The sequence below is a fragment of the Protopterus annectens genome, chromosome 6.part1, assembly GCF_019279795.1.
Source record: "Protopterus annectens isolate FY-2018-M chromosome 6.part1, PAN1.0, whole genome shotgun sequence".
Lineage (NCBI taxonomy): Eukaryota > Metazoa > Chordata > Ceratodontiformes > Protopteridae > Protopterus > Protopterus annectens.
Genome location: NC_056738.1, coordinates 578,680,351 through 578,700,678, shown reverse-complemented (window position 1 = coordinate 578,700,678; position 20,328 = coordinate 578,680,351). Strand labels below are relative to the sequence as shown.

At 38.7% G+C, this 20,328-nt stretch overlaps 1 protein-coding gene across 3 annotated transcripts in view; it reads right to left on the bottom strand.

The window, feature by feature from the left end:
* ADAM23 (ADAM metallopeptidase domain 23) overlaps positions 1-20,328 on the bottom strand; it is a 1,167,569-nt gene that overhangs the window by 260,606 nt on the left and 886,635 nt on the right. For all 3 annotated transcript variants that reach the window (XM_044076026.1, XM_044076027.1, XM_044076028.1), the window contains exon 16: positions 18,594-18,665. In XM_044076026.1, coding sequence (XP_043931961.1) covers positions 18,594-18,665 — 72 coding nt within the window. The remainder of the gene's footprint in view (positions 1-18,593; positions 18,666-20,328) is intronic.

The following is a 20,328-nucleotide window of genomic DNA, read 5'->3' as shown; positions in this document are numbered from 1 at the left end:
GTGGTTTATATTCAGGAGGTGATATTTCTCTGGTGGAGACTGCAGAAACTACTACCCATGCTTGAAGAAGGAAGGCAGGGCTGCTTGCTGATAATGCCTTTCAGTGGGAGTGAAGCGGGATCACTGCACCGCCCCCCCCCAATCCTTTGTGAGAAGTACGTGTGCAAGGAGACCTAAAATATGTCATATTCAAAACCATCCATAATGGCTGCTTACTTGATGACCCTTCCATGTCAACCCTCATCAGACTGAGGAGGAACAAATGGGCCAAATGGTCAGGGGGTTCTCATGATTTGCAGGCAGCAGGGGCAAAAAACAAAAGTCTTATGCTAAGATGGTCTGCAGTACTAATGGATAATCCATGGCCTATAGTCAGATTAAGACCAAATAGGTTATAATCAAGTTACAAGATGAGGGAGTATGCTTCCCAGTAAACCACAATGGCATGCAGTCTCCATTTTCCTGCACTTTACAGCCAACTGTCTAAATCAGTTTTATTATAATGACACATTCAACAATTAGAAATGCATTTATTTCAAAATATAATATCAACATTTTAGAATATAAGAATATGAATAGTAAAGTATGCACATATATGTATGCTAGACTGGATGCTCACTTTTGAAAAGTATTGCAAGCACAGAGGTTTGTCTCAGACTCCTAACAATATAGCATTTGTTCTAGACCCAATTCTTACCACCACAGCACAGCATTTTGTTCTGTGAAGCTCAAATTTATTCTGAACTAGATAAATTATTAACTTATAGCCTACAACAGGGCACCCTGCATGTCCCATGGTAACCACATAAGATAGTTACATGTACACAAAGAGATTCCTATTACCAAAAATAGCTTTATAATGGGATATATCAACTAACCATCCATAAAATGGAACACCTACATTTCCAAAGTCAGGTATGCCCAAATAGTCTTAGAATTAATAAATTAAAATTCCCTGCAACAGGCAGTTAATAAACCAACTAGATGGCATAATATTCTTGACACGTACCACCCCTATAGTTCTCCATCTTTGTTTAAGTTTTCCCATAAACTTATAACCTTCTCTTTCAAAATCTCTAAAACCTCTGCAGTTCATATTTCTGAATCTAATTATTTCAAATGGACAAACCTCGTCAAACTTTATGATAAGCTATCCAAATTTTATTTTAGACATTTGTTAGTAAGGTAAGGCCACTGGACACAAATGTCATCTTTCAGGGGTTGACCAGGGAGCACTGTCTGATCAAATAACTTGCTCAGAGTCACACAGTAGAAAAGTGAATGTAAACAAAAAAGTAAACCCTGTACCATGGGTACAGGAAGTAGCTCATTAGCAGCTCAGAGCTATAATCTTCTGTACTAACTGACAGAGTGTGGTTGTATTATCACCAGATACAACACCTATACAATGGAATTGTAGCCCTACAAAAATAATTATAAAAACCTCATCAGCCCAACTAGAGCTTAATACAATATAAAGTTTAAAAACAAACCACCCTGGTCAGCCACCAGCTTAAATAAACACTATAAGAAGAGAAAAAAGCCTTCTTAAATCACATAACAGATCTAAAACTTCCCACAATAATGACTGCATCAAGAATATCATCAGGGAATTTAAAGCTACTATCAGAGCTAGTAAGACAAATCATGAACTTAAATTAGCTTTAACAAAGATAACTATAAGGCCTTCTGTAGTCTGCTTAGGAAACTAAGAAATAACACTGAGCAGTGTTCTGAACATATGCAAAATGGCTAATGGCTGATCTACTAAGACCCAGAAAACATAACAAATATTCTAGCAGACAAATTTAGTACAAATGTTACCATTGAAACAAATATCTTAAATCCACAAATTTCCAAATCCCATACATCTCCTAATTTCACAAAGGAACACGTACTTCTAATACGGGGCCTGAATGTCTAAAAGTCACGCCACCCGTGACCTTATGGAGTCCTTCTTTAAACTGTTTAACCTAAGCTGAGAAACAGACTTTGTCCCAGAAGTATCGTGAACTCCAGCAGGGATAACTTTACACCACAGCAGCCCTACCATGGACCTGGGAAACTACAGACTCATTATCCAGACTAGTCTGATATGCAGAGCCATTGAGTGCATCATATCTGTCCTCATAAACAATGACATCAAAAACCTTTTCAAGCTAGATACACATTAATTTGGCTTTGTCAAAGCAAGATACTGCCTACTCAGTTTAGTTAACCTTTTTTAGAAGGCCTCATAGGCTGCGGGCATAGTTAAGGTAACAGGCACCACCTCAGAAAGTATGAAGGTAATTAGTGGTGTGCCTCAGGGCTCAGTACTGGGACTACTCCTTTTCATCATCTACTTCTCCAATCTCCAGACTGGGAATTAGGACCTTTGGTTAACTAAGTTTGCCAAGGACTGCAAACTGGATGTTATTGTCAGTTCTCCTTCTGATACCCATTCATTACAACTTGAACCCTTGTAAACAAGCAACATATGGAAAAAGGGCTACAATTACATATGAAAAAATGTAGTATTGTCACATTTGGTAAACAACACACTCACCTTCAATATACAGTATCGCCAGTACCCCACTCCAAAATGATGATGTAGTCAGCATCTTGGAATCTGGCTTGATAAATCTGCTCTCCTTTGAGTACCATGTAGCAGGCATAGTCAGATAATCCTTCTTTTTAGCATAAATAATACTTAGCATATCATCCAGGTCAAAAGAAATTATATCTCTTTATGCAGCCATAATTAGACCAATTATTGAGCATAATGCCTCCTTTGGGATGTGCCTTTCTGGATATATTGAGCAACTGGAAACATTCTTGTGACAACTGCCTTGTGTTTCCTATGACCCTTTGAAACTCTATTCTTGACAGTACAAAGCATCCTACATTTTCACAGGCAATCACAAGACCCTAAAGAACTAAGATTAAAAAAAGGTAGGAGGTTTAAGTACAGCTTTTTAAGACATAAATAAAATACAATGGAAAATATCCAACATACCTCTCAACCTTGAAACATCAAAAATCTGGACAAAGGCCCATGAAAAATAGGTACAAATCTGTATGCTGATTAACATAACATTTGCATGCATAATTATGTAACCCCACCCACTCCAACGCAAACTGTAGAACAGACAACTGAAATATGGTCCCATAGTCCAGACCCTGTAGTAAATGGTAACCATTTTTTTTTTCAAATGTGTAGCAATGATGTTCACTGGGGAAGGGAGAAGTTGATGAACATTAGGATTTTGTTTTTGGTGACTTGCAGTATGTTGGTTTTGTGGTAAAAGTAGGGTATTTAATGGAAGGCAATATTCTAATCTTGGCAAAAGAATATTATAGTTTGCTAGAACTTCCAAAAGTCATTCTCCATGGCCTACTGATCAGTGATGCAGCTAGAGTTTGTGCCACCTGGGGCTGTCTTTGAGTTTGCTGCCCTTCCCCCTCACAAAATGATGGTCACATGGGGCCCCCCATACACAGCCCTTCCTCCTGCAGCCATTCTAGTGTCCCATTACTTGTCTATTTCACCCCATTTACCATTAATGCTGTAATGTGGATACTGCTTTACTTCTACAATGATTATTTGGATTTAGGCTTGCCACCCCTCCGTTTTTTTTCCGGACTATCAGGGAATCAAACTGATTCTCCGGTAGTCCGGAAAACACTGTACAAACTCTGGTATTCTATTTCAAAAAGGAAACAGACTATCAGAGTTTGTAAATCAGCTGATTTACTATGCTTTTTTACAGAAAAGCATAGTAAATCAGCCAAAAGCAGCCGGCAGGAATGAAAAAAGAGGGCGTTCCCACCGAGTAATGCCATGGTGACATCACAAAATGGGCGGTATGTGGTCAGGAGAGGGGGTTGAGGTGGGCGGGGTTACTGGTGACACGAGGGGCGTGGCTTTACTCTGGTTTTAGATGTGAAGGAAGGTGGTAACCCTATTTGGATTTCATTTAAAACTTTTTATTTACATGTTATAGCACAGACACTAATAGACATCTGCTAAACAAAGTAATACAGTCTCACAATGAAAATAGACTTAGCATTATAATGCCTTTGCACTTGAAATGCACAGTCTTTGAAACAGCATTGAAACTCACATTCAAAGAAAATGTGTCTGGCCACTGGAAGATAAAGATTACCTCTGGGCTGTTTTCAAATCATAGGCCCCTTGCACATGAAACATACATGTGTTCTTTGATACACCTTCCTGAATGCATTAAATTATATTCCTTGTATAATACAGCACACTTGTTTTAAATGTATTGTTATGAACATTTTTCCAGTAAACAATGAAACAAAATGCATGAGCCAATAATGACAAAACTGCCCAGTTCAGAATATTTTCATCATAAAAGTCTACTCAAACTTCTACAATCCACTAGTATCAGTAAATATGCACAATCTCTGCAGAAGTAAAAGTCATCTAAATAATTCCACATTAAAGAGATCTGTAACTTATGAAGAGGTTGCTGCTAGTAAACAACTTTATATTTCATTGTTTCATCTAAAAATAAAGTGCCTGTTGCTCTTGAGGAATAAATTGCCTATGTTACATTAAAAAAATTATAAGCTAGTAATACTGCAATAGGGAATGGATGGCAAACTGATAACAGGTGCAAAGTTACTAGGTATCTCCACCAAAGAGGACATTCTCAGGACTGCGGCACCTGGCCCCTTTAAAAGTACAAAATAGTACAGTATCACAACCACAGCCTTCTGCATCAAAAGCAAGTGCTACTAACACAAACAGACTTGGCATAAGCAGCACTAGAATCTGGAAAAAGCCAAAATCGATTGGGGGGGGGGGCAAAGGGAAAAACCAAGGACACATTTTAAACATTGCCTGTATAAATCTTTAAAAAGTTGCTAGAATAAAATGTTTTGTGTAACCAATGTGTTTCATGAAAGACAGAAACACTGAAAATTAAATGGCTATCATTATTTAGTAAATTCATTTCTCAGTGATTTGCCAGAAAGCCACAAGTTTTATGAGGAACAGACCAAAAGTAAGAGCTGAACATTCCTTGAAGCACGAGTGGTGGTATGGGTGGAGAATTTAGGCTCTTGCTCCTTATATTCAAGGTACAGGGTTTAAGTCTAAGTAACCCTAACCACCGGTTACACTTAATTGGAGCATTTTACACACACACACACACACACACACACACACACACACACACACACACACACATACCTCTCAGTAAACTACCAGATAAGACACACACACCTCTCAGTAAACTACAAGATAAGACACACACACACACACACACACACACACACACACACACACACACCTCTCAGTAAACTACCAGATAAGACACACACACCTCTCAGTAAACTACCAGATAAGACACACACCTCTCAGTAAACTACCAGATAAGACACACACACCTCTCAGTAAACTACCAGATAACACACACACACACACCGCTCAGTAAACTACCAGATAAGATATTACTAGTGCAATCTGTCTCTCAGTAAACTACGCACTTCTCAAATAAGAAGTTGCTAATGCCAGTTCATTCAAATAATAAGTTAAATTGTCTCTCACTAATGCACGAGCCCAAAAGACATACACACCTCTCTCAGTAAACTATGTGCAATTGTCTCTCAGTAATCTACAGACTCCTCAAATAAGACGTTACTACTGTCAGTTCATTCAAATAAGCAGGTGCCCAGTTAAATTGTCTCTCAGTAATGCACGAGCCCAAAAGAAAATGAATCTGTTTCATACGGAGCCCAAAGCACACACTTCAAATAGCAGTAAATGGAGGTTCAATAATTCAAAACAGAATGCAAGCCAAAAACCAGTAAAATGCACTTTCTCGTACATAAATAATAAGCAAAGACACACATGGTTCAACATTCAAATAAGAAGTTACTTGCCAATTGTCTCCTCAAAATAGCTACTAGTGCAATTGTGTCTCAGTAAACGGAATGCACAAGCCCAAAGAAAATGAGGGCACTAGGGCAATCCGCTTCGCAATGAAATACAGAGTGCAACGCTCATGCACTTCAAACAGCAATGCAGGAGGTTTCTCTAAGACACATAAACAATTCAAAGAAAACTAGTAAAATGCACTTTCAACATTTAAATAGGAAGCTCTTGCTTCCCTCAGACATAAATAAGCAAACCAGTAAATGGAATGCACTTTCCTCTAGGACATAATAAATGCGAGCCTAAAAAAACCCAGTAAAATGCACTTTCAATTCAACATTCAAATAAGGAGCCCATAAACGGAATGCAGTTTCAGTATTCAAATAGGAAGTTACTACTGCAATTGTCTCTTTTACCTTGGGGAAGAAAGATGTACTGTGCACAAAGTTTACCTGCTGCAGCTCTTGACTGACTTGACGTAAATAAGTTTAAATTAAAGTTGAATTCTGTCCTGAAGCTGACGTCATCGCGCATGCCCTGCATGTGATGATACTGCCCCCCCCCCAAAAAAAAACCCTAGGAAATTCTGAAATTAAAGGGGGCAATTGGGAATTTGTGGCACCCCAATATTTTACCTTTAAAAGTGGTATTTACCAAGAAATTCGGTATGGTTGAGAGGTATGATATCCAGGATATGACACTATAATAACTTAATTCTCCAAATGTGGGGTGGGGTAGTATCAGGGTAATGGGTCTTTGGGTGTTGGAGCCCCAAGTTATTTTACAGACTGCCTCTGTTCATATGGGACATGGGCAGTACCTAGGGTAGTGAATTTATGGTTCCCCATTCATTTATCCAAATTTTTTTTGAAGACAATGAGGGGACGGGCTTTGTTTTATGAAGACGGGAAGTTTATTCCATAGACAAGGTAGCCTTTGGGAAACAAGTCTGTCTCTCCAGCAAGTTCTATTAGAGCCACAAATAATGTTCAGGTCCATGGAACATATAACCCTTATATAATCTTTCTTGCAAATATATAACATTTTCATCAGGGCTGGATCAGAGAATGCCTTGTAGGTCAGGTGTAAGTCCCCTCTCAATAAATGATATGAGAGAATGAAGGGAGAGGGCCTTTGTATTTTTTTGAGAGAGAAACCTCTGGGGTCACTCCAATTGGTGTAAGTGCCTGATCAGTTACATGCAGAAGGGAGCACTGTACTTGATTATGGGCCTGATGAGGGGCAAGTACAAAGCCATTATGATTTCCTTTGATCTTGATGGCATGCCTTTATTTATAAAGTAAGCCAAACAGAAGGATTTCCTCACTACTGTAGCTACCTGGTGGTCAAAGTTTAGGTTACTATCCATTTTTGTTCCTATTCTGCGCATCATGCAGTCTACCTTTAGGGGTGTGCTATCAATATTATAATTTGCAGGGATATCTGATTTACAGTCATCAGTGAACTTGGTAAACCAAAGGCCCCCAACATTGGCTTTTACTTTAGAGCAGTTGTTGCTGTTGTGTCTTTCGTTTTTTCCCGATTAGGGCTCGCCACAGCGGAACTCTGGTCTGCTAATGATTGGCAGTAGATTTTTACGTAGCACGTTGCCAGCCCTGACACACAACCTTCAACGAAGGTACGCCCATTCACGCATGTCTCCACACAGAAGACGCTCTAGCTGAGAATCGAACAGGACAACGTCTTACTGTGAGGCGACAATGCTACTGCAGCATCACCACGAGGGGTCCCAACACTGAGCCCTGTGTGACATCATAGTGACAGGTTTCTTATCGGACGTGGTTTTACCTATCTGGACAACATGTCCCTGTCAGTGAGCCAGTTGGCTATCCATCTGATGATGTAGGTGTTTAAGCCTAACTCAGAAAGTTTATCTATGATCCCTGAGTGGGGGATTGTGTTAAAAGCTTTGGCCAGGTCTAGATAAGTGGTGTGTACCGTTTTACCCTCATCCATTGCCCTGGTGACTTTCTCGAAGAAGTCCACCAGAATGAACAGGCAAGACCAACCCTTGACAAGCAAAACTGGATTTGGTCCAGTGTTTGGAGAGTTCCTATGTCATTATTGATCAGTTCCATGATAATTCTCTCCATCTAGCAGATAAGACTGGTTAAGCTTATGGATCTGTAGTCCCTGGTCAGTTGATGGGGCCCTCTTGTACAGAGGGACAACTGCTGCAGTCGTCCACTCCTCTGGGACAAAGCCTGTCCACAGTCTGAGTTTAAGGGAGTTTCAAGTGGCCTTGATAGATTCTGTTTTAAGCTATTTCAGAAATATCATGGAATGTTGTGAGGACCCATGGAGGCTGTGTTTTGGCTTTAGCGAACACAGCAAAGACCACTTCCCTCATAATGACTGGTAGGGGGATGGTTGTGGGCATCTCTTTGGGTGTGGTAGACGGTGATGGGGGAGACGTTTTGCTACCGTTTGAGGCAGGGTGTAAGTGTTGCTGGTCATGATTACCTCAGCACATTGCTGAGCATTTCCCCTGATGTTATGACCATAATTTAAAAAAGAAAAAGCCTTATGGTTATTTTCAACCTGGGAGGCTATCTTTGCTTCTTAGTTTGCTTCAGCAGATTTGATCAGCTCTCTAATTTGTTTGTTTAGACTAGTAAGTGTCTTTTTGCACGGTTTTGTCTGTTCCTTCTTGGCTTTGGAGAGGATTTTTTCCTTTTGTTGAATAGCCTATTTATGCTATTGGTCCACAAAAGTGTTTTTTTTGCCAGTAATCATATGTTTGACATGGACAGGTACTGCCTTCCTCAATGCAGTTATGAATGCAGTAGTACAGTGCTTTTGTGTACAGCTCAGAATAGGCCTCAGTGTCAACCGAGTTCGGAGGGGCTTGAAAGTTTAATAAGCTGCCACTTAGTTTAAGTTAATTGGCCTTAGCAAAGTTCTTAACAGGTTTGGAGTTTGATGCAGATTCTAGGTTAGTTTTAATACTAAAGGAGATCATTTTGTGGTCCGCTCTTACCAGGGAGGATTTAATGCACAGGAGGGATCAGCAGCCCCCCCAATGTTCGTGAGTAATAAGTCTAGGATATTTGTACCTCTAGTTGGGTATGTTTGCATTGGCAAACTTCAAAAACCTCTAAGCAAGTGGATTATGCATCATATATTAGGAAGAGGTACTTGAAATGACCCAGAACTAGGGTGTTAGGATGAATGTTAACAGATTCCAGTAGGCTTAGGTAGGAGGTGTGGTTTTCCAGACTCATGTTAGGGGATCTTTAGTTAGAAAGGGTATGATAGGTGGTTGTACCTATGGTTAGTTGGGCATGGAGCAGCTTAAGGGAGTCATGTTGATGGACCAGAGTAGCAATGCACTTGTCCTTTCTGAACACTAAGACACCTCCATCCCTTTGTTTTAATCTGAGCTGAGGGGGATCGAGATGTATGAAAGGCATGGTTGCCTTTGACAGTTGGGGTGCTTTCCATGGTTCTGAAGTATTTTCCATAACTGCAGATGTGTCTGAGTTCTTCAGAGTGAGGACTGCATCCAGAGAGTGCAGTTTTTTATTTAAACTCCTAGCACTGAGCAGCAGCACCTTTAGGTAATCATGAGTGATTTTTGTTATGTTGGAGGGTTAACAACTTGGCACAGCCTATAAAAGGCACTATGGGGATAACGTTTTTGCTAGTATCTGGAAGACAAGTGGTGACAAATGCAAACCAACTCTGGCAAAGCATCATCATTTGTCGATCATGTCACCCAAAGCTGACACTGGATCCCCTTGTTGTGACACCATAACATATGTCAATTTTTGCTGGTACTGTGGTAACATGGACACAGGTACCCAAGGATCAAGTAAATGAGATCTTTACAGAGAGTTTGAGAACAGTGCAGGAGAAACTACATGAGATGTTAAAGCTAGGGTAATACAGACACTCTACAGGCCTCAGGCTTCAGTAGTGGTGCTGGTGTCAAAACATAAAGAGTAGCATCACATTCAGTGTACACTGTATGAAAACAGTCTCACAAAAGCAAATGCATTTTTAATGCTCAGGACTCATGAAGCATTAGAAAATCTGAATGGGGTTAACATATAACCATGACTGACCTCACTACAGGTTACTGGTAGGTATCCCTGACACCTGCATTGAGGGAGAAGTCACCATCTGACATACCATATGGGTCGTCAGAGTTCACCAACATGCTTCCTAAGATAAGAGATGATCCAACAATGTTCCAGAGGCTGGTAGCTTGCATCCTTGTAGGAGCGGAAGACTATGTTCTTGCTCACAAAGACAAAATCACAATTTTCGCTGGTCTTTGCTAGGATATAGATATATATATATATGTGTGTATATATATATATATATATATATATATATATATATATATATATATATATATATATATATATATATATATGTGTGTGTGTGTTTGTGTGTGTGTATGTATATATATATATATATATATATATATATATATATGTGTGTGTGTGTGTGTGTGTGTGTGTGTTTATATATATATATATATATATATATACATATATATATATATATATATATATATATATATATATATATTGCTCCACTCACTCTGCTCCCCTGGCCTTCCCTCATATCCCACTCTCCCCCAGCACCTCAACTCTTATCCTAAGTAAACTACTCCCCCCTCATTTCTATGATCCAATTATATACAACTCTACCTTCTCCACACCTACATTTCATGCACACCTTGCTTTCTTTTACTTAGCCAAACTTATCTGCTCTCCCTTACATCCATCACCTTGAATTCACATGCCCTCTACTATACCTTTTTGTATATTACTCTACTTTATCATCACAATACAATCACCACCTCAAACTATTTTAAATTAACTCCAGGCTTACCACCATTTCAAACTAACATTGCATCATCATTTTACTACTGACCAATCACATCTCCCCCACCCATCCTTATCACAAACTGCAAGGTAAAATACCTAACCACATTATCAAAGCCCACTCTGAAGTCAAAACATTTCCAACCTTGCCTTTAGCTGCACACATATCACACGATAACAGTCTTTATTTACACCTGTACTACATTCAAACACACAAATCCCACTTTTACTATTGTTAATCCCACTATCACAGTTGACATGCTCCTCCTAACTTGCCCAGCCTCTTTACTCTTAATTCCCAACCACACTACAGCTATATACTCACATACCCCCACACCAATACACATCCTCCTCCTCTAACCCTCTCCCCAATAAACAACACAGCTTCTCATGTATCTCCTCCCAGCTTTTCCCCATACCCTCCCATTCTATTCAAGCCACAAACTGGCCTCCTCACCTCCTATGAAGCCGCAATTGACACTAGTACCCTCATCTAGGAATTAAAACCACTTCCCATGGTACACATTCCTCATTACCTATCTACTCAAATGTGGAGACGTACATCCTAACCCTGGCTCACCCTCTAATCCTAACCACAAGAGTAACCCTAAAGATTTAAACATACTTACACTTAACCTTAGAAGTATATGTAATAAAACAGCCCCACTGCATGGCTGGATTTATCAAAATAAACCTAGCATACTAGCCCTTACTGAAACATGGCTACATCCCAATGTAAAAGACTCAGAAATAATACCTCCAAACTTTGCAATAACCAGAAAGTTATAGATCTAAAAAAATGGGGGAGGGATAGCACTTCTGTATCCCTCTGCACTCAACATCACAATCTATACTAGTAATATACCCATCTTTTCCAATGCTGAGGTACTAATCTTCTTTTTGAACCTCAATATATCAAAAATAATTTGCATAATAGTAACATATATCCCACCAGGTAACAATATACCAGTGTTGGAAAATATTTTATCCTGGACATCCCAAACAATAAACCTTGAAATAATAATTTTAAGAGATGTAAATACAGATTGACAAACCATAGCTTCCGACCCCCCCCCCCCACTAATAGCATAAATCTGTATGTTTTTTCTCAGCTTATGAATGTTCCAGCAAGATACAGCAAAGATCTTACCTGCCAATCCACCTTAGACTGGATTCTAGTATCCCACCCTGCTAATTACCCCTCTTCTGGTACACTGCCTAGCTCCCTGAGTGATCATCTACCAGCTTACTCTCTTAGAACAAACTCCCAACAACAACACACTATAAAATCAGTTAGGAACTCAATTCATTTTTGTCCGCATAAATTCAACAATCTCCTACAGGAAATAGACTGGACACCCCTTAAACAACTACCCCTTAATGCTGCTGTACTGTACTTTAATAACACCTTCCTTCACATACGTAATACACTGGCTCCCATTCATATGAAATATACTGGGCACCCCTTAAACAAGTACCCCTTAATGATGCTGTACTATACTTTAATAACATCTTCCTTCACATATTTAATGCACCAGCTCCCATTCATATGAAATAGACTGGACACCCCTTAAACAACTACCCCTTAATGCTGCTGTACTGTACTTTAATAACACCTTCCTTCACATACTTAATACACCAGCTCCCATTCATATGAAATAGACTGGACACCCCTTAAACAACTACCCCTTAATGATGCTGTACTATACTTTAATAACACCTCCCTTCACATACTTAGTACACCAGCTCCCATTCATATGAAAAGAATCAAAATGAACTCGACACCATGGCTCTCTAAAGAGTGTAAACACATAATGAAGCAAAGGGACCTAGCCTGGTCAACCTGGAAACAAAGCAAAAATGAACAAAATCATGTTAATTTCAAAACACTACGTAACAAAGTGACAAAATTAATTAACAGAGATAAGAAGTCATATAATTCCCAGCTTCAACTCTAGCATAAAATCAACCCCAGTAAATTTTGACACTCCATATTTTCTCTACTTAACCCTGGAAGAAATAGAGAGCACACCTTATCGCCTGATACCCCTCCATCACAAATAGCCGAAAACTTTAACAAGCACTTCATAAAATCAATGGACCCCCCCCCCACCCTTCAACCTATTCAGACATCGACCCCAGGCCATCAACTACTTCAGACCCCATTCTCATTTCAGCCCATACCCACTGCCATCCTTAAGAAACTGCTACAAAAACTAAAACCCTACTCTACTTCAGCTAACAATCTCCCCCCATACTACCTCAAACTGGCTGCTAACTCAGTCGCCTACCCAATCAGTATCCTTATAAATAGGTCTTTATTCAAATCAGAAGTACCTACCATATGGAAACAATCTCACATCACCCCCATCCACAAAGCAGGCAACTCTTTTGATCCATCCAATTTCTGCCCTGTATCCATCTTGTCACCCATATCCAAAAATTCTCAAGAGAGGTATCCATCAGCAGGTAATGCAATATCTATTGCAAAACAATATTTTAGCCAAAACCTAACATGGCTTCTGACCTAGACATAGCACAGCTACAACCCTATTATCATTTACAGACACCGTGAACAAGGCCAGAGATGCAGGATGCTATATAGCCTTAGTATTCCTTGCTTTCTCCAAGGCCATTGACACAGTGTCTCACCCCTTACTTTTGAACACACTGTCTAACTTGGGCTTCTCACATGACACAGTAAAATGGTTCAGAGCTACCTCAAAGATTGTTAACAAGCAGTGAAATGGTCCAATGAAATCTCACCCTTTCTTTGCAACCTTACTAGAGTCCCCCAAGGCTCCATCCTAGGACCTCTACTCTTCAACATTTTCACAAACAACCTTCACACTGCCTCTCACCTTGGGACCCTCATTCAATACGCGGATGATTCCACCATAATTTGCACTGCTCAATCACTACCAGAACTACTTTCAAAAACTCAACAGTCCATTACAGCAATAGAATCCTGGCTAAGAAATACCCAACTCTTTCTTAATCTAAAGAAGACAAAACTAGTACTCTTTCATCCCAAAAACATTTCCCTTGTCACTGATCATTTCAACATTCTTGCATCTGACAACACTGCCATAGAAATAGTGCAGGAAACCAAACTTCTAGGTATTATCATTGACAAACTTTCATTTGACCCCCATATACAGCAAAATATAAAGAAAACTCATCAAAAACTGGGACTCTTATATAGAAACAAACATTTCTTTACTGCAGCAACCAAAACTACCCTTGCAAAAACATTTTTACTTCCCTCTCTTTTTTATGGTGCCCCTAGATTAACTAACTTATAACATTCTACCCTAAGTTGTAATAGTGCTGCAACAAGGTTGCAAAGTTTGCCACACACTCTAAATATCACACACACACACACACACACACACACACACACACACACACACACACACACACACACACACAAACACACACCACTGTAAACCACTCCTAGAATTAAACTGGCTTGAACTACCCAACCAACTTGCCTTTATTCAGCTATCCACCTCGCACAACCTTATTTTCAGGCCTACTGCCTGCCCTGCACTAGCCAATTTAGTCACACCTTACACACCAAATCAATCCCTACAATCAGAAGACAAAATATCTCTTAGCTATCTCAAAACCCACAAGAAAAATGGGTGACTCTCTATATTCATACTCTCTCTATAGATTGGAATTCATACCTCAAATTACCAGGTCTGTGCTTGGCCGGGCCGCACCCATTTCAAAGCCTCTTTAAAAAATTATCTCAAAAATACATGGCTCTGCTCCTGCATAAAGATTGCCTAGGGCTCAGGTCTTCCTCTTCTCTCACATTTCAATCCCTCACAGACTGCAAGATCCTAAAGCTCTTCTAACTCCTTCTCTGCTTCTATACCATATCCTTAAGCTGCTGCTCAGGCTTTATTGCTTCTATTCTTCTTAACTCTCTCTCGCTATATGTCTGCATCACTAACATTCTGGCTGCTATTTTCCTAATGGAAACTAACATTCTATTTTGCATGTACTACAAAAGTCAATGTCACACATTGCACTACCTACGTACTTATTTTTTACACTATCTACATCATTTATGATGAGAGTGACTATTATCATCTGTAATGTTTTAACTGTATAGAATAGTCTAGATGTGTAGTAATATATGACATCATCTTGTAGCAGTTTGTTCTTTCTACTTATTTTTGTATAGTATTTCTAATGTAATCTTTATTGTATTGGATTATACTGTATTTGTATTGTACTGTATGTGGAGCTTTTCTCCCCGGGCCTCTGCTGAAAATGGGTTCTGTAGACCCAGTCAGACCACCCCAGTAAACAAATGTCAAATAAATAATAAATAAAATTTAGATTTCATTATTCATTAACATGGTTCCAACAAACCTTACTGAAAGTCTGTGCATTTAAGATTAATGAATAAACACACTCCTATCTACTGAACTACTTGTACATCTATTTTAGGTCACAAAGAACAATATTTACTTTGCTAGCATTATTGTTAAAGACTAGCCTGGTCAAAATTGTTTTAATATTTGTATTGTTAAAATTGACACAGCTGTCAAAGCTTAGTTAACATTGATTTATTGGATGATTGTAGATAGCTTTTTTTGTTAGAGGTTGCCTTGCCTTTTATACAAATATCATTGTGGTATATTTTAAAGTCAACACATTTTATAAACCTATATTGAAATCTGTAATGTCTTTATAAAAAGGAAGAATTTAATTATCAAGAAAGGTTATCTGCCACTCCTTTGCTGTCTTTTAACTCTTTGTTGTAAAACAATAACAAGAAATCGAAAACAATAATTTACTGCTCCGACTTTTCTGAATTCTTGGATATAACCACAACTGTTTTTGAAAATGAAACTGATACTATTACAGTTAAGTCAAAACTAGCATCTACCAGTCACAGATGGGAAATGGTGGAAACACATAGCCTGGTATCTATTGGCCTAGGAGAAATGGTGGGACCCAGACTGAGGGAAATCCATCTTCCCTTAATATCTGATGGAGGTTCTTATTGTTAGAATATCACTAAGAATAATACAGCTTCAGGAAAAAAAGATCTTACTAGAAAGTTGGAAAATATGTTCTTTCAGTCTAGAAACCTATGATAAACATAGTTCCCACTCCCAAAACAACAAAGAGAAAAATAATGCAGCGCTTGTTAAATGTGGGACAAGTCCTTATCAAAGGTAGAAAGTTATTCATTTCAACCTATATGACTGGAAAGAGATTTCTAGAAGCCCATTTATGTAAAAGACCCAGAAGACAGACATCCTGCCTCTCTCCCAAAAAGAAAGTACAGTGAAGCCTGAAAGCCTACGAGTCAGAGAGGTGGTTAACATGGAATTTACAATATAATACCAAATGGATCAATTAGCGATACTAGGGAAAATTAAATGCCTTCTAGACATTTTCTTCCATCATCTGTTTTTAGACGGAATGGCTTCCCTTCTCACAATGCCTTTGTGGTACAAAATAAAAAACAAAATCAAACAGTGTGATGACTGTAGAAGGAATTAAAAAGTGCAAGCCAATAAAAGAAGGCAAGAAGTCAACAGCTTCACTCACTGTTTGATGTACCTTCAACAATTTACTATTTTTAGTCCTGGAAGATGTGTTTCAATCTGTGAATACTAAAAGTGACAATATGTTCTTTGCACCCCAACACACACAAATGCATACACACATGCACCCTTAGCTCTTTGCCATCACTGTATAGAGTTCCTTGGCCTGTGACTAATTTCCATAACTACAACATGCAGCCATGCATGCATCCTGGTAGCAAATTACATTACTATTACCACTGAACATTTTGGTAAAACTGTCCCAATGAGAATAGTAATAGCAAAAAAACAGATACTAATGTTTCATGCAAGATCAACTGGAAGATAATCTGCACAAAGAGAAGACAGTGCAGCAGCTGTAAACAGAGAGAGCATGGGATTAAACAAAATAACAATGTTTAGAATCTTCTGTCCGTGGATTGATGCACAAAGCTGATATAAAGGCTGCGGTTAGTTAGGGAAACTGTTAGCAACATTAGGTTCCCAAAAATAACCTGATTCAAGATGTGTAAGTCCCTGTCAAAGTACATGTACAGTGGATATAAAAAGTGTACACACCCTGTTAAAATGCCAGTTTTTTATGATATAAAAAATGAGACCACAATAAATAATTTCAAAACTTTTTACACCTTTAATGTGACCTATAACCTGTACAGTTCAATTGAAAAACAAATCTGTTAGGGGAAAAAATATAAAAAATAAAAAAAGTGCAATAAGCTGGTTGTATAAGTGTGCACACCCTTAAACTAATACTTTGTTGTGTGTGCACACCCTTAAAATAATACTTTGTTAAAACACCTTTTGATTTAATTACAGCATTCAGTCTTCTTGGATACACACCTGCCATCAATTAAAGAGACTCTGATTAACCCCAAATAAAGTTCAGCTGTTCTAGTAGGATTTTCCTGACATTTACTCAGTTGCCTGCTACAGAAAAAGCCATGGTTCACAGAGAGCTTACAAAGCATCAAAGGGATCTCATTGCTGAAAGGTGTCGGTCAGGAGGAGGGTACAAAAAACATTTCCACAGGATTGGATACACCATGGAACACAGTAAAGACAGTCATCAAAAAGTGGAAAAAATATGGGACAACAGTGACGTTGCAAAAAAGTGGACATCCGTCCAAAACTGATAAAAAGACAAGACGAAAACTGGTCAGAGAGGCTGCCAAGAGACCTACAGCAATACTGAAGGAGCTGCAAGAATTTCTGGCAAGTACTGGTTGTGTACTCCATGTGACAACAATCTCCTGTATTGTCCATATGTCTGGACTATGGGGTAGGGCTGCAAGATGGAAGCCTTTTCTTACACAGAAAAACATCCAGGCCCGGCTAAAATTTGCAAAACAATACATCAAGTCTCCCAAAAGCATGTGGGAAATGTGTTATGGTCTGATGAAACAAAGGTTGAACTTTCTGGCCACAATTCCAAAAGGTACATTTGGCTCAAAACAACACTTCACATCACCAAAAGAACATCATCCCCACGGTGAAGCATGGCAGTGGCAGTATCATGTTTTGGGGTTGGTTTTCTTCAACTGTCAAGGTGGAGGGAATTATGAACAGTTCCCAAAACCTTCAGGTGTCTGCTAGAAAGATGAAGATGAAGAGGCATTTCACCTTTCAACATGACAATGACCCAAGCATACATCCAGAAGAAAATTAAAGTTTTGGAATGGCCCAACCAGAGCCCAGACCTAAATCCAATAGAAAATCTGTGGGGCGGCCTGAAGAGGGCTGTGCACAAGAGATGCCCTCACAATCTGACAGATTTGGAGCGCTTTTGCAAGGAAGGGTGGGCAAATATTGCCAAGTCAAGATATGCCATGCTGATAGACTCCTACCCAAGAAGACTGTTGTAATTAAATCAAAAGGTGCCTCAACAAAGTATTAGTTTAAGGGTGTGCACACACAACAAACTATTAGTTTAAGGGTGTGCACACACAACAAACTATTAGTTTAAGGGTGTGCACACTTATGCAACTAGCATATTGTATGTTTTTTATTTTTTATATTTTTCCCCTAACAAATTTGTTTGTTTTTCAACTGAATTGATTAAAGGTGGGAAAAGTTTGTGGTCTCATTGTTTTATATCACAAAAACCTGGCATTTTAACAGGGGTGTGTACACTTTTTACATCCACTGTATTTTGGGGAAAATGGATGCCAATCAGTGGAGATACCCCCAATTTTTTTTCAATAGTGATTGTGTTTCAAAGCCCCACTAATATCAGCTGTAGTAGAATACCAACATTACAGAGGAACTTCTTACCATGCGTAATCCACAGTCACACTCCTCGCCTTGTTCCACATATCCATTGCCACATTCTGTATTCTCAAAGAGCTAAAACAAAAAAAAAACATATCATTATATGTATCATAATGGTCCATTTTTACCAAAAGGTAGAAAAAAGTGGGGAGGGAGAGAGACCCAGGAGGGGGCAGACAAATATGCAAACACAGTTTGGTGCTGTAACTAAACTTTTACAAAGTGTAAATTACAAACAAAATCTACAGTAACTGGCTACCAGTCAAATTACCAAATTTCCCCAACAGCCTTAAGCAGCTGTTAGTTGGTCTAAATGTATACCTCGCCATGTATATTTTTTCATGTTAAATAATTGTTTCCACATGACAGGTTCTAACTGTCTTTCTGGATCCATAGCAAGAAACATTAGACTACATATTTTTGTACAATCTTAGCAATTCAGTTTATCTATCTTATATAGTTTGCAGTTTTGACCAGAGAATGCATAAGGGCCTACAGCAGTCATTTCTGATATGGTACTTTGTCTCTCTTTTGCTGTACAGACGTGTACATGCTGTGCATTGACTACTCTGTAAAGTAAATGCTGTAGTCCACTGCTGTACAGACATGACAATTGAAAGGTCAATGTTTGCCACTTACAACTTGAGACTTGTCACCTTGAGTTCCAGAACAAGAAGACTGAATGAGCGAAAATGCAGACTTACATATAAGTCCAAGAAGCTTCTTTAAGTATTGTCTTTTCTCTAAAACTTACCAATAAATTATGTCCATGCCCAACAAAATATTTATATGACAACATACACTATTACAGCAGCGGCTGGGAATTAATAACAAAACAGTGAGACATAGATGGTATTTATCCTTCTGCAAGTATTTGTTTCTTCTGCAAGTATTTGTTTCTTCATACAGCAAAAATTTGCACCAAGTACCCTGCGCTCTTACAGTCTTCATTCAAACACAACTTTCTAGCAGTGTAAAAAAAATGGCAGAACTTAAAGAAAGTACCACACCTCTGACAAGAATTAGGGCGGTGGACACTTAAAAAATGCAAGTGTTTTTTTTTTTTTTTTTTTACAAATTACATCAATTCACTTCAATTTTATAGGAGAGTAAAATTAAATAAAGGCCCTTTTCATGATCAATTTAGAAAGCAAACTAATAATGCATACAAGTTACAAGCAGGCACTTTTTACAAACATTAGGAAGTACTAAAAAGTAAAATAATTGCAGGAGATAAAACTTAGCAAACAGCAGAAGGTGTGGCAGATATAAGTAACTCTAAACTAAATGATTATTACTATATAAATGGAACAGAGCTGCAGTAATTACTATTACAGCTACCTAACTAGTCAAATTTGTATGCATGTTTAGTCAAATTTGGCATGTGAATAAATCCAGATCAGGGTGCTTTTTATGACAGCAGACAGGCAAGGACAAAAGGTCAGCAAAACAACTACCCTGAGCCTTGTCCTTTAAGCATTGCCAAAAGCTAGTGCTCACTTAAACTAAAGATGGCAGCACTCTGATGCTTTCAGACATATTGTTACAAGACATGGGACTCGAGAAACAGAGCCGTGTCTGCATCCTGACTGTGTACCCAGCTTACTATACAGTAAATTATCTGAAATGTCAGTTATCTGAACGCAGGCTTCCAAAGTTTTCGGGTAAGGAAAATCATAAAGTCTGTATATGTAAACATTATATGTATTCGCTTGTGCATGTTTTTTGAGCTTGCAGC